We start from the raw sequence: 14,561 nt of genomic DNA on the forward strand, positions 1-14,561 counted from the left end.
CTAGTCGGTGTTGACAATACTGGGCTAGATGGCAGCTTCCCATGTTACCTGTGTCCTAATACCCCTGTGTGTCATCACGAAACCATTAGGAAAGGTTGTTTGGACATTTGGGGTGAAGTGCCATCAGTATATTGATGACACTTGGCTCTAGAGCTGTGGACAAATGGCCTCTCAAAATTCTCAGGCCTATTTCTGGGCAGAGAAATGGAGGGGGGGATTTCATCAAATTTCTCCTAGAGGAGGAGAAATTCTCCAACTGTTTCCCAGATAGGACTTAATATTGGCAGAGGTTGTAGCACAGGTCCTTTCTTTTTTCCTCAGGGTTTTTTTTTTTTTTGGTTTATTGCACTGCTTCTGTAGGTGGCAACAGCATCCACTGTGTTGAGGCTTCCACTTTGCTGAGGCAGAATTTTGAATTTCTTTTGGTTTTTCAGCTTACCCAATCACTGCAGGTTGGCCAAGGGTGCTGTGTGTGTGTTTACCCTCTCTGTTACACATCTTCCCACGGCTCTGCAGCCTCCCAAGCCACCTGCACTTTCTGAACCGAAAAAGTCCCCTGAGGGGAATTGCCTCACGACGTCTTCCTCACGATGGTGCTAACTGAAGTGTGGGAAACCGAGGAGGCTGCAGGCTGCCGCAGAGATAATTGTACAACGACAGGCAGGACACTCATGAGGTAAGACGCTTACCTCAGAAGTAAGGTAAGCACAAGAAAATCCAATCCATGAGAATTTCTCCAAAATGTATCCTCCTTTGACTTCCTTTTTGAAAGCAATTTCTTTTCTATCAAACTGAACAATGGTGTTATATATATATATATATGTGTTATATATATATATATGCGGGAGACATTTTTGGCACAGGCACAGCCCTCTGAAAAGTAGGGCCCATGGCCACCCTATTTGTAGCACCCAAGGCATACTCTATTCATGGCAGAGAGGTTTAAATGCAGCTCTTTCCCTTTGGCCTTCCTGGATTCCTCAGCCCTTCACACATTCCTGCTGCTACTCTGCTTTTCTTCCAACAGCGAAGCAAAGGACTCACCCATCTCCTCACCTCCCACCCGCATCTGCTATATATAGTGGTGTAGCTCATGGGAGTTCCCTGGCTTCTGGCCAGACTTCCTGGACTTCCTGTAGGTGGGGTTGAACTGTCACTGCCATGTTGGGATATCCATCGCTGGGAAACCCAGTTTGCCCAGCTGTGGGCTATTCCCTAAACTCCAGGAACTTTTTTGCACAATCCTTTTTTGGGGGGGAAGTTTCCATAATTTGCACAAATCTCAGGGCATTTTGCGCAACTCACAGCCGAACGTGCACAAATTATGCATATCTGCCTGTAATTTGTGCAAATTTGGCCATAATTGTGCAATTGCTCAGAAATTGGCACAGATTGGAGAACCTTAAAAAAATGCACAACATTGCTGGAAAATCTACCAACTGACTAGACTCACTACAGATGGAGTCAGCCACTGCAGCAGGATCTGAAAAAGTCCAGAGGGCTGAGTCTAGGAAAACCAGTCAAACTGATCCCCCAAATGGATTTCTCTGACATTCCTACTGCCATGACTTTGGGGCTGCAGCCTGTCACACACTTGAGGCTCTGGATGAATTCACAGCTCCTTCAAGGAACCAAGGGTTTCCTTTCTCTCACCTCCCAAGATGGCAGGTAAAGGGACAGGGAAGCAGTGTCAAGACTCGCTCCCATGTGTAGATAAAAACATGATCTTGGACACATGTCAAGGCATGTGCATGGATACTAGGATGCCACATGGTAACACAGCCTGACACCTCACGCACTGTGGCCACTGATAGATGTTTTGAACTGTGCAAAGGCTGTCAGACGTTTTTAAACGCTGTTGAGCAAAAGAACAAGTGAGTGCCATCTTGGCTTTTAAGTCAATCCAGGGTTTTTCCACAGAAAACAAATACAACAGGTGGAATGAAACTTTCCATAGTGTCAGATAGTCAGGGCAGATTCTTGGCAATAGGGCCTCAGTAGCAGAACTGGGATATCACATACAGTCTTCAGTGACCCTATTTTATCAATGAAATTTTGGTGGGGATGTGCCAGTGCCTCAAAATAAACGAGAGCTGTGCCAAAGGGATGTACGAAAGTTCCGCCACAGATCTCGTGGAGGCCGAATGCCAGCGCATTCGGCCCCCCGAAATCGGTGGTGGAATGGCCCCCCGCCCCCCTCCCGGGATGGGACTTACCTTAGGTGGATCTTCCTGGAGGCGGCGGCGGCGGCGGCTCCGGCGGCGGCTCCGGTGGCGGTTCAGCGGCAGTGGCTGCTGCGGCCGGTCTTCTGATCGGCTGCCGCCGTCACCATTTCCAGGTAAAACAAAAACAAAAACAAAAAAACGTGATAGGCTACGTAAAGATTTACGTAGCCTATCACGGCTAGATTTTAAAAAAACACCGTGATAGGCTACGTAAATGTTTACGTAGCCTATCACGGTTGATTAAAAACAAACAAACCAACAAACAAACGCGCGTATGCAAATGGCGGCGCCCATGGGCGCCGCCATTTGTGTTCCTTATTTTGGCATGTCTTAGTCTACGTAAACATTTACTACACTACGGTGAAAATAAGGGGAACGCAAATAGTGTAGCATCTACGCTATTTGCGTTTCCCTTATTTTCGCCGTCTTAGTCTACGTAAATGTTTATGTAGACTAAGACGTGCCAAAAAAAGGAACGCAAATGGCGGCGGCCATGGTCGCCACCATTTGCGTATGCGTTTTTTTTTTTTTAATCAGCCGTGATAGGCTACGTAAACATTTACGTAGCCTATCATGGCTGACTGCAGGGACGCAAAAGGCGGCGGCTATGGCCACCGCCATTTGCGTCCCTGCTAGCCAGCGGCCGGATGTCCGGCTGCTGGCGAAGCCGGCTGGCGGCTCCGCAGAAATCCTGCGGAGCGGAGCTGGCCGGCCAGGATTCCGGGGGGGAGGAACGGAGCGCCTCCCCCCCAGCATCAGCATAATCCACGGAAAGGTAAGTACCTTTCGTACATCTCTCTCCCATCCCCACTAGAAAAAGAAGTCCACCTTGTAGAATTTCCCCCAAATATTCTCCACTATTTTTAGGGTGCCATTCCCCCCCACATTAGTGTCCCGGAATGATGCCAGGTCCATGGAATTGTGGAGGAGGCAAACCGATGTCTAGGTTGCCAACACAGTTTGCTTGTTTGTTTTTTTAATTACATTTATTTATTTATTTTATTTTATTGCATTTATATCCTGCCTTTTTTCCTCTTGCAAGGAACCCAAGGCGGCTTACATTATCCTCCTCCTCCTCCATTTTATCCCCACAACAACAACCCTGTGAGGTAGGTTGGGCTGAGAGTGTATGACTGGCCCAAAGTCACCCAGTGAGCTTCCATGGCCGAGTGGGGACTAGAACCTGGATCTCCCGGCTCCCAGTCCAACTCTCTATACTGCCCAATATAGCTGAAGCTCCTACAACAGGCAGTGGCAGTCAAAACCCCAAACAACTGTTAGGAAAAAAAGAAGGAAGCTGTGCTCCTTCCACTCCTAAAGGTAAGCCCCATCTCTGGAAACTGTTGGAGAGTTTCTCCTTCCCCTGGAGAAATTTGGCAAAATGTTTTCCTTGTGCCATTTCTCTGTTCATAAATAGGATGGAGAATTTTGAGAGGCCATTTATGTAAACCTCTCTAAAACTAACCCCACAAAGCAGGAGACTGCAAGGGGCTTCTTGATATTATCTCAAACATCACTTTGCCTTTGACCAATTGACAAAGCCTCTTTTTGTTAGGCCGGGAAAACACAACATGGCCCATTTCAAGCATATATATATATATATTGTGTGTTGGCTCAAAATGTCTAGAAGGTTCCAGAAGGTTTCTCATCAAACAAAGAAAAGAACAAAAAAGCCCCACTCCAAACCGTTTGCTCTTTCATTTTCTCGGCCCCTTTCAGTGATAAGAATATGAGAGAGTGCCTAAAGGACGGTGGAAGACGGAGCTGTTGAGTGAAACAAATAGAAAGAGCAATCTCAGATAACCCTTTTGAGGGAAGGGATGGGATAAAAACGTTATGTAGGAGTGCTGCTTTCTCAAAATTGGTGGGAGCTAATTGACTGGGAATGGTTTATCCCCCTACTTCCCAATACTTAGCAACAAGCCACTCAGTTGTTCTCTCTCACTCTCACAATGGAAGGCAAACAATTATTTGCTCCATCTCTACTACACACTCATCATTTTTAATATATTGAGATTTTATGGTTTTAATGTTTGTTTATTTTAATATCTTATGCTGTGAGCTCCTTGGAAGGGGTAACCCTGAAAGGCAACCTAGAAATAATGAATTTTTCTTAATCAGCATGGAGGGCAGGAATTCCACTGAGATCCCCCCACATTCGTATGAAAAGGGATACAATGACACATTGTATCCAAGCATCCATGCTCAGGGAGTATCACAATTTTGCATCAGAAAGAAAAGCTACTCCCCCTCGCCGCATTTTATGCTGAAATTCCCTCTTCCCAGGACAGCTGTCAATTCTGTCTTTTCTCAGACCTCAGCTCAAACCCACCACTTCCATAAAGCCTTTGGCTTAGTCCTTATCGCAACCCAGAAGGGGAAACTACTAGGAGCAGGAAAGCGAAATGAGCAGAGGGCATTTTGAATTGCTATTGCAACAGAAGAGACAGTTCTTGGAATCTCCATCTGGAATATTATGGAAAAATCTACTTCTCCGTTCCATCAAATCCTTCCTTCCTTCTTCAGCAGACTGCCCCAGGTGGTATATGTCAAAGCATTATATTTGGCCCTTTGATACTAGGGATGTACGAAAGCACTTACTCTTTCGAAGGGTGACATTCGTGGTGGGGGGGAGGCACTCCGTCCCTCCCCTCGAAATTCTCCCTGGCCAACTCCATGGAGCCGCCGGCCAGGGCCGCTGCAGCCGGACATCTGGCTGCTGGGCAGCCTGCACAGGGATGCAAATGGCGGCCGCCGTAGCCGCCGCCATTTGCGTCCCTGTATTTTACCGTGATAGGCTAGGTACATATTTACGTAGCCTATCATGGAAAAAAAAAAGGGAACGCAAATGGCAGTGGCTACAGCAGCCGCCATTTATGTTCCCTTTTTTTTTGCCGTGATAGGCTATGTAAATATTTATGTAGCCTATTATGGCAAAAGACAGGGGTGCAAATGGCACAGTGGCCACCACTTGTGCCCCTGTCTTTTGCTGTAATAGGCTACATAAATATTTATGTAGCCTACCACGGCAAAAAAAAAAGGGAACGCAAATGGCAGCCGCTGTAGCCACAGCCATTTGTGTTCCTTTTTTTTTTTTTTGCCGTGATAGGCTACGTAAATACTTACGTAGCCTATCACGGCCTCCGCAGGGATGCAAATGGCGTCCCTGCATTAGCTTTGATAGGCTACGTAAGTATTTACGTAGCCTATCACGGCTACAATGAAGAAGCGAATGGCGGCGGCAGATGCAGCCGCCATTCACAAAGCAGGGCGAATGGCAGCAAGTAAGTGCTCCGTTTCGCGCGCCTTTTGCGGGGCAGGGGGGTGGGGGCTTCGTTCCGCCATGGATTTCGGGAGGCCGAATGCACTGGCATTCGGCCTCACCAAGATCCGTGGCAGAATTCTCTGACATCCCTATAACTGATACACCACTTAGCAACTTCTGCTTGATGTTACCAGAACCTGGTGGGAAACAAGTTGACTGACTTGGAACTAGGGAAGTACGAAACACCTACCTGGCTCCGCATTGGGCAATCCGCGGTGGAGGGGAGGCGCTCTGTCCCTCCCCTGGAATCCTCAATGGGGAGGTGCCCCCCCAGAATCTTGCCCAGCCAGCTCTGCTCCGTGGCCAAGGATCTGGCCACTGGGCAGCCCTGCAGGGTAGCCTCCGCCATTTGCGTACGCTGGGTTCCCCCCCCCTGCTGTGATAGGCTACATGAATACTTACGTAGCCTATCACGGCCTCTGCAGGGATGCAAATGGAGTCCTTGCGTTAGCCGTGTAGGCAATTTAAGTATTTACGTAGCCTATCATGGCTATGAAGATGAAGCGAATGGCGGCTCAGGACGGCCGCCATTCGCAAAGCAGCGTGGATGGGAACAGGTAAGTGCTCTGTTTCGCAGGCCTTTCGTGGGTTGGGGGGCGGGGGCTTCGTTCTGTGACAAATTTCGGGGGGCCGAATGCACTGGCATTCGGCCTCACCGAAATCTGTCGCAGAATTCTCTGACATCCCTACTTGGAACTGAGGCAGAATGTGCCAAGAAGTTAATCAGCAAAAGGGATGAACCAGCCAGGAGTTCAGTCATACAGCATAGGGATGGGGGAGAGATTAGTTCACTACACATTTCCATGCAAAGTTATCTGATTTCACCCTTTTTAACCAATATGTGAACTGAAACTCAGTTATCCCTCGAAATTCACACTTCTCCAAATTTTGCGGTGGAGTTCTCCAATTAAAAAACGAACATAGAAAATATGTATATCAGGGGGAAGTGTACACAGAAGTGCATATACTCATGAAAGTAACATCAACAATGCATTCTGTTAGGAAAATTGATTACAAAACTGTGTATATTAGGCAAAATCACATGTAAAAATGCATGCATTAGGAGAAATGTGCAGAAAAATGTGTACACATTTTCATGCGAACTTTAAAAAACTAACTTGAGATTGGAAAAAAAAAAAAAGCTCAAATTTTGGGATGAGCCAAATTTGGAAAAATGAGGAACAGAAAGAAACCGAGATTGACATCCATCCCCAGTGTAGCATGGTTTGGAATTGGACACTGCTGGATTGTTTGTTTACTGGTCAGATTCAAAACCTGGAGAACATTAATATACCCGGAAGTCTACTGCTGCAGGAGATGAGGGGTGAATGACTTCTGCTGCTGTTTCCTCCCTGCTTTGTCACCTACTCACTCCCTAATCCACTGTCACTAATAAGCTGTGCCACATGGAAAGCAGGTGTGTGCGGACAGCAGTCCAGGAACAGTCAAGAGATCCTTCAGCTACCCTTTCTCCCGCTAGGGATGCTTGAGGATTTGTTCAGCCCACATTTCGAATGGACTTAATCAGCATCCCCTGCTAAACAATGTAGCTATCCTTCAGTGTCTGTACTTTGCTGAATGTTGTGATGCGGTTCTCGACTAGACAAAATGTGTGAGCAAATGTGTAAGAAAACTCAGATTTTAAGATAAAATATATTTTAAAATGTGTATATTGTGAGAAAATACATCCCAAAGTACGTATTTTTTTTTAAAAAGAAAAAACAGCCCTGCGTATTGAGGAGGAAACTGGATGCATGGACATGTGAATGACCACGTGTGAAATTGACACAGGCTGGAAGCAGATTGGTCCATCTATACCTATCTCCTGCCACATCCTTTGACCAGGCAATCAGGTTAAATGTTGGAGACATCTGCCATGGTCCTCTGCCAGTTTATGAGTGGGTGGGGTGAAGGGAAGGGAAGTTTTCTAGATTGGCATTGATCCACCCTTCTTCTCCCCTCTCCCTGCCAATGCAACCTACAAGCCAAAATATCGAGAGTCCCATTCACCCTTGTTCTTTGCTGAGGCAAAGGGCAGTATCCGGCTGTGTCATTCCATTAGCTCAAGTGACATTGCGCTAGTGGAAACTAGATTCTGAGCTACGCGCAAGAGAAGAATCCAACTCCAGTTACGTCTGCACAAGCAGTTTTACATTCTGGTTGTGCAACTGGTTTGCACCCATCATGCAGCCTGTTGTCAAGTGCTTGCGTAACAGAAAGGGCAACTACTTGTGTAACAGAAAGATTCAGCAGAGCTCTGCTAGCGCTACTTGAGTTTGCGGAATATCACAGTTGGATACTGCCCAGGTTTGCATGTTTGAAAGTGTCTTTGTCTCTTTGGACTCAAAAACTGGGAACATGTGTGTCATCCCTGACCACTCATAATTGCTCCTGTCAAGACAGTGGAAACATATTACTTTTCCAGCAAACAGGAGATGATTTCCCCCTCCCATTCCTGCCAAGAACTTCTGTAATCCGATACAACTTGATGGCCTCCTTTGGTTCCAGTCGGCCTTGCTCATGTGTAGGTGTGGAAGGGATTGGTACCCAGAATCGCCAGGATATTTTTACTCCCATCACCATGGGAAAAGGATATAAATATGTGTAAACTTTCTGCAGAGCGTTACTGAATGTCAAACATTTGGAGGATTTTGTCGACACTGATAGCATTATCATTTTTTTGGCCAATGGGTAAAGTTGTGTTTGTTTTTCTTATTTGGAATATATGTTCTTACATGGTCTGCTATTTTTAGTCTTTGAGTCAGAGAACTTCACCCCCTCTAAGGGCCTGTTTTCACAGTCATTTATGCTGACATAACCTTCCCCTGCTCTCCATCCTGAACAACTTCAGCCAGGGTACTCAATCAAAATCTCTTTCCATCAGTGGTGCACTTAGGGAATTTCAGATTCTGGACTTAATGGTCTGATGGCAGGACCCTCTTTAGATGGTAATGTATATCACTTCACTTACTTCAAAATGTGATAAGCCAGCCCTTCTGCATTCTGCTGAGGTGGGCCTGAAACCTCTGCCCCCCAAATCCTGTCTTGACGGTACCCTTGCTTTCCATATGTAACCCTTAACCCTGCAGGCTGTAAAATCTGGGGAGGCCCTGTTGATCTGGGGAGGCCCTGTTGGCCCTCCCTATTTTGAGAAGTGCCTATGAAGCACAGAACTTTCTTAGTGTGGGAGTTCCTTTTGTGGCATGCCTGCACAGCGATGCCCATCTGCCTTGTTCTTGATCTCTTAGAAAGCCGATCAATGGCCAAACAAGACGACACATGACTTCTGTGGTTGCATTTCAGGTATCTGCTTTTTGTTATTAAATGGGAGCTGTGATCAGGTTCCAGACCACACAGGCAGGGGCTTCAACCTTTCTGACTGTGCCGTAGTCCTCACAAAAATTGCCTTCAAGGCTGCTATTTGAGTTAGGAGTGAAGCTGTCACTCACACCAGTACGAGATTCCTTCCCGCTGGTGCTGCTGATGGTGGTGATGAGATTTTTGTTAGGATCTTAGCATGGAAGAACATAATTAATTCCTCCTCCCTAAATGCCATGGTCTCCATCTTGATCAGTCTGCCAGCTGCTATTTAACAAAAGCAAACAGATACATAAAATGTGATCATGCATTATTTTACGTATTACCTAGTTTGGCTGAAAGATATGTTGGTTTGGCAAAGTTTTGGTATAAGTAGATGGCAACTGATTGTCTTGCAAGTCTATCACGTGCTTCTGTCTGCTTTTTTACTGGATAGTTAATTGCCATGGTTGATGTTTCATTGAACATTTCATCATTATTTGCAGTGCCAGGGATACATACATATAACATACATTTGTGTGGAATTTTGCCCAGTGGTTGTTCATTTGTTTGAAATGAAAACTTAGCAAACGTGGAAGGTGACCATCTTGAGCAGAAGGCCAGTAGGGAGTGATGGGGAGAGACCCTTTTCCCATGAGTCACTTTTCCCATGCAAAATCACCCACATCTGCTTTTCCAATGGAAGGAGAAGAGAGAAGGATATCTGCATCTTTTTCCTCCATGGGGAAAACAGCAGACTGTTGAAGATTTTGGGAAAATTGCCTGACGTGAAGCACTTGTAATCATGTAGCACAGGTGAAGCACTTTCTTCTTTTCCTGCAGATCCTCTCTCTCTCTCTCTCCCTCTCTCCCTCTCTCTCGTGGTGGTGGCGGTGGCGGCAAAGAATTAGGGCAAAGTCAAGGCCTGTCATGTTTAGTTTGGTCCTAAACTGGAGCAACTGGTTCAACAGGACATATATTTGATAAAGAAACATAAAATTTCATTCCTGCGTTGTTTAAACATTTAAAAAGTGAAATAGAAAAGGCAGCTTGAACTCAACATGGCAGTTAGATGTCTAGTGTATTATTCATTCTGTACTTGTGTAATAACAACATTAAGCAAACAAACGAACAGTGGCATGCCCCTGTCCTGAAAAGAAAGGTTCTCTTTGTTGGAATGGCACATTTCTGGATTGCCTTTGATGGTAAGTGATTTAGCTAATGCATTGTACCATTTCATGAATGTTAAGAAAAGTCCCTAAACATAAGAGGGAACTCTGCTGGATCTGTCTAGTTGGGCATTCTCTTCCACACAGTAGCTATCTAGATGTTTCTGGGAAGCTAACAAGCAGGGCAACAACATTCCCCAGGGGTTGCAAATGGTATTCAGAGACAGATTGCTTCTGAACCTCCCTTTAGACATCATGATGACAAGCCAGTGACAGCCTTGTTCCCCCTGAATTTGTCTAATTCCCCTTTGAAGACACCTTAGCTGGTGGTCATCACCACATCTTGTTCCATACGTTGAGTGAACAAGTCTTTCTGCTCTGAATCTCCCACCGTTCATGAGATCACCCTGTTGGGTTCTAGTATTATGAGAGAAGGAGAAATAACTAGCGTTGTGCCAAAAATTTCTCACTCACTCTTTTTTATTTTTTTACCATTCTCACTCAGTTTGACAGAGGCGAAATTGCTTTCGAAAAGAAATTCAATGGTGAAGAAATTTTGGAGACATTCTCATGGGTTGGATTTGGGTTCCTTGGGCTGACCTTACTTATGAGGTGGCTGAGGATTGAGGACAAGTGTCCTGTTTTTCATTGCACAATCATCTATCTGGCCGCCTGTAGCCTCCTCAGTTCCTTACACTTCAATTAAAGCCCAGTTTAAAGCACCTTGAGGTAATTCCTCCCTTAGGGCTTTTTCAGCTCAGGAAGTGCAGGCAGCCTGGGAGGCTTGCTGTGATTAGGTAAGCCCCCGAACACCACAAAAATAAATTATAAAATGCCCTGAGAAAGAGGCAGAACAATGGTAGCCCTTTTCATGGGGAACAAAACTTTCAGGAAATTGGAGGACTGATTTTGGCAGAGTACTCACTCCACCTCATCCTTGGAGCAACGCATGGCACTACTCCCCCTCGCACCTGCATTGTGGTGGATGCAAACTGGGGGCCGGCCTGCCAAGACAGTTGATGCGGGTGCAACATGAAAACCTCCAAAACCTTACCCAAAAGAAAGCAGCTGTGCTACACACCATGCCAATGGGAGCCCTACCTGGGAGGAACTGTGGAGAATTGCTCCTCCCCCTGGAGAAATTTGGTGAAATTATCTCCCAAATTTCTCTGCCCACAAGTAAGGTGGAGCATTTCAGAAGGCCATCTGTGCACAGCTCTAGAAATAACCTTCTCTCTATCAACATTAGCTGCACCCTGCATAGGGATGGGTGAATGAGCGATGTTCAAGGTCCCAAGGGTTCTCTAAACATTGTCTTGCCGCTTTTCTCTTGCCTGACTCCCATTTGCATTTACTACTTGCTCTGTGGGAAAATTGTGCAAATTGACCAGAGAGCAAATGTAAAATTTGCACAAATTTCCTACTTTCCTCCATAGACTAAAGCAGGGCTGATTTGATCTATGGGGAAATGTGCACAAATTAGGAAATTTGTGCAAATCAAACTGAGAAAATTGCACAAATCAATTGCAAGCTTGTTCGGCAATTTATGAATATTTTTGGTGGACGTGTGCTTGCACTCACACTCAAGTTTGGGGCGTCGAAAGGGACATGCTGGCATGGTTTGCAAGCAGAAACAAAATTCCCATACATCTCTAAACATGCATAATTTTACAAACCTGGAAGCAAAATATTCAGCAGGCACTTTACTGGAGAGAGCAAGCCAGTGACATGAAAACTATTACTTAGTTCTCCCTCTCTCTCCAATACCTCACTGGCACCTTTCAAAGAAGGTTTTTATGGGAGAATAAATACAGCATGTCTCTGCGCTCCCAACTCTGTGTGGGTGTTCTTTTAAAACACTCTCTTCTAGTGACAGACTGCACTTGAGTTTTTGCAAAAGATACCAAATTATATTATTCACGCATGCTTGGTGCACACTCTGCTTTACCGCGTTAGCTTTAATGGATCTATGACTGTCTAAACAAGGACCCGACACCCAGAAAGCGGACAGACAACGCACTCAAGGGAAATGCTTTACACAGATAGATGTAAACATATATTCTATGCACTACGGAGTCAAGTGTTTGGTGTTGTTTCAAACCATTTTTAAATTTTTAAATTTATTTGGTGTTCTTTTCTCCGCACCAAAATGGCTCACAAATGTGTGTTTGTGTGTATGTGTGTGTAGACCAGTATATATACATACATACAAACACACGACCTGTGAAAAAATGTTGCAGTTCGGATCTTCTGTTCCATCCCCACACAACAGTCAATTGGCATTTTGTGTCTACTGAATACAGCCAGCCCTCAATGTGCTGTTTTTTTTCTCTTTTTTTTGAGGGGGGTGGGCTTTTAAAGATTTTTTATACTATTGTACACTTTGGGGTTTCCCCAAGCTTCTTCTCTTTTGCGCATGGGTAGTGCCATTTTAGCTACATGAGCAATGAATGACACCTCTGAACATTGGAAGTAGAGGGACCGATATAGATTACATAATATCTGATCTGTATGGAACAGATAATGTGACTTGCTCAGAGCCACTGTGCCGGAAATGGATATTTGAACCTGGATGTTCTGTGACTGTGTCCAGCCATTTAAACCATTTATTTATTTATTTATTTATTTATTTATTTATTTGCAATATGTATATACTGCTTCTCATTTGAAACTTCACCCACCCACATAGAGAGATCTCTTTTTTCCTCGAATTTCGGGGTCATTCTTAGCCCACTGTAAGCCAATGTCAGGTATTGTGGATAGAACCCTCGATTATACCAGGGCCTTGCTTCATTTGAATTATTTTCAAGTTGAGAGTTACCCCTTGAACTTGACGATGCACTTGGTGTTGATGTGAATTAATGCATACTTCCTTATTGGAAAAGAAAGCAACGCTTTAGGATAGCTTCCTGGGGCTGATCAGAGTTGCAGTCTAGAAACATCTGGAAGAGGCCACACCTTCCCCACTCCTGCTTTAGAATAAGTGAACTTCCAAATAAGCCCAAACAGAAGAAATAGCGGCAAATTCTTCCCACTTCTTTTTAGCTCTGCAGATGCTAAACCCAAATATGTAGTTAAAAGATATGTGGAAGCCACATAAGATAACTGTAGTTCTCTTACCTCTTCTGCTTGAGTACAGAATTACAAGGGCAACCACGGCACAGGTCATGAGAACTAGCAGCACAGACAGACTGATAGCTACCAGGCTCCAGGACTTCTGCCCAGATCTGGTTGATTTTTCCACAATATCCATTTGGCTTTCCGATTTCCCCATTATGGTCACTCTATGGGAGAAGGGGACAAAATGATTAAGAATGTGTCTGATTTTGTAGAGGGGGAGAAGTATTACAAATCCAGAAACTGCCAGAAGAACAGAAGGCAGGGCAGTGAGGAAGACAACGGTGGAAATGCAGAAGAAGCAGAGAAAGAAAAGGAGCAAAAAGACCTAGAAATAATTACATGTATTTATCCATTTGGTTATCCACCGATTTCCCAACCTCATTCTCCATCTCCCGTGCTTGCAGAACCGGAATGTGCTTTGATCAGCAGAGGTGGCTGCGGAAACTTCCCTGCGCAAACCTACATCCGAAAAAAAGATGCTTTAGGTCTCTCTTTCACTGGTGAGTCTTCTGGATACTTAGGATCTTTTCTCTCCAAGGAGGAGACTCAGGGAGTCCCGTCAGCTTCTGCTAAAATCCTGCGAATCTAAACCAGGTCCCACCAGATGCTGAGACCACCACTGCACTTCGTCGTCTTTTAACAGAAGTTGTGGCAGCTGCAGGGCATGGCAAGGATGTGGACAAGCTGCCAGTCTGGTGGTGGACTGGGGTTTTCAACCTTGAGTCCCTCTGTCTTCCCAAGTCCATGCCAAAACTTCTCTGCTCAGCCTTGCGGCGCTGCTTTCTTCCAGCAAATGAGCCCAAGGAAAAGGAGGGGGAGGAGGCGGAGGAGAGCGATGGAAAGGCTGGGTGGGGAGAGAGGGAGGGAGGGAGGAGGATTATCTCCCCCCCAATCACACATCACATAAACAACAAGCAGGAAAAGAAGAAGAGAAGGGAAAAAAAGACTCGGCGTCTGCCGAGTTCTCTCCCACTTGCTTATGGATGCTCTTTTCTCCATCTCCAGATGATCAAACCATTCTGTTGATCAGGCTGCTGTTGCAAGAGGGGCTGGCTGACTAAAACCCTACAGGGATACAGAGCAGAGGAGAAAGCAAAAAACCCCAGCAGGCCGTCATTCATTTCCTCTGGTCTTGTCAGTTGCAGAAAGCAGCAAAGACTCTATACCTTTTCTGCCGCTCACGTGCCAAAATGTCTAGCAACCATCATGCATTCTCTCTCGAAACATCACACTAGGTGGGAGGCAGGTTTTAACAATGAATGGAGCCGGGGGGTGGGGGGGTCCTGAACTCATGAAGGGGCAAGCAGCAACATGCTCCACAATGCCCCAGACCTCATGACATTCCAGAACATTTTGTGTGTGTGTTTCATTGACCACAACCCCAATGAATGTTGTTGTTGGCAGAGAAAATTCTGCAAAGCAACC

At 45.5% G+C, this 14,561-nt stretch overlaps 1 protein-coding gene across 1 annotated transcript in view; it reads right to left on the reverse strand.

Moving 5' to 3' along the window:
• Positions 1–13,946, reverse strand: part of MMEL1 (membrane metalloendopeptidase like 1) — a 68,651-nt gene extending 54,705 nt beyond the window's left edge. Inside the window, exons 1-2 of the mRNA XM_084822074.1 lie at positions 13,476–13,946; positions 13,137–13,300 (exon numbers count right to left, since the gene is read on the reverse strand). Of these exons, the coding sequence (XP_084678200.1) occupies positions 13,137–13,300; positions 13,476–13,525 (214 nt within the window). The 5' untranslated portion in view covers positions 13,526–13,946. The remainder of the gene's footprint in view (positions 1–13,136; positions 13,301–13,475) is intronic.
• Positions 13,947–14,561: the final 615 nt, after the last annotated feature.

This window comes from Heloderma suspectum, chromosome 15 (genome assembly GCF_057233095.1).
Source record: "Heloderma suspectum isolate Gila_16-S chromosome 15, 16-S_ref, whole genome shotgun sequence".
NCBI lineage: Eukaryota > Metazoa > Chordata > Lepidosauria > Squamata > Helodermatidae > Heloderma > Heloderma suspectum.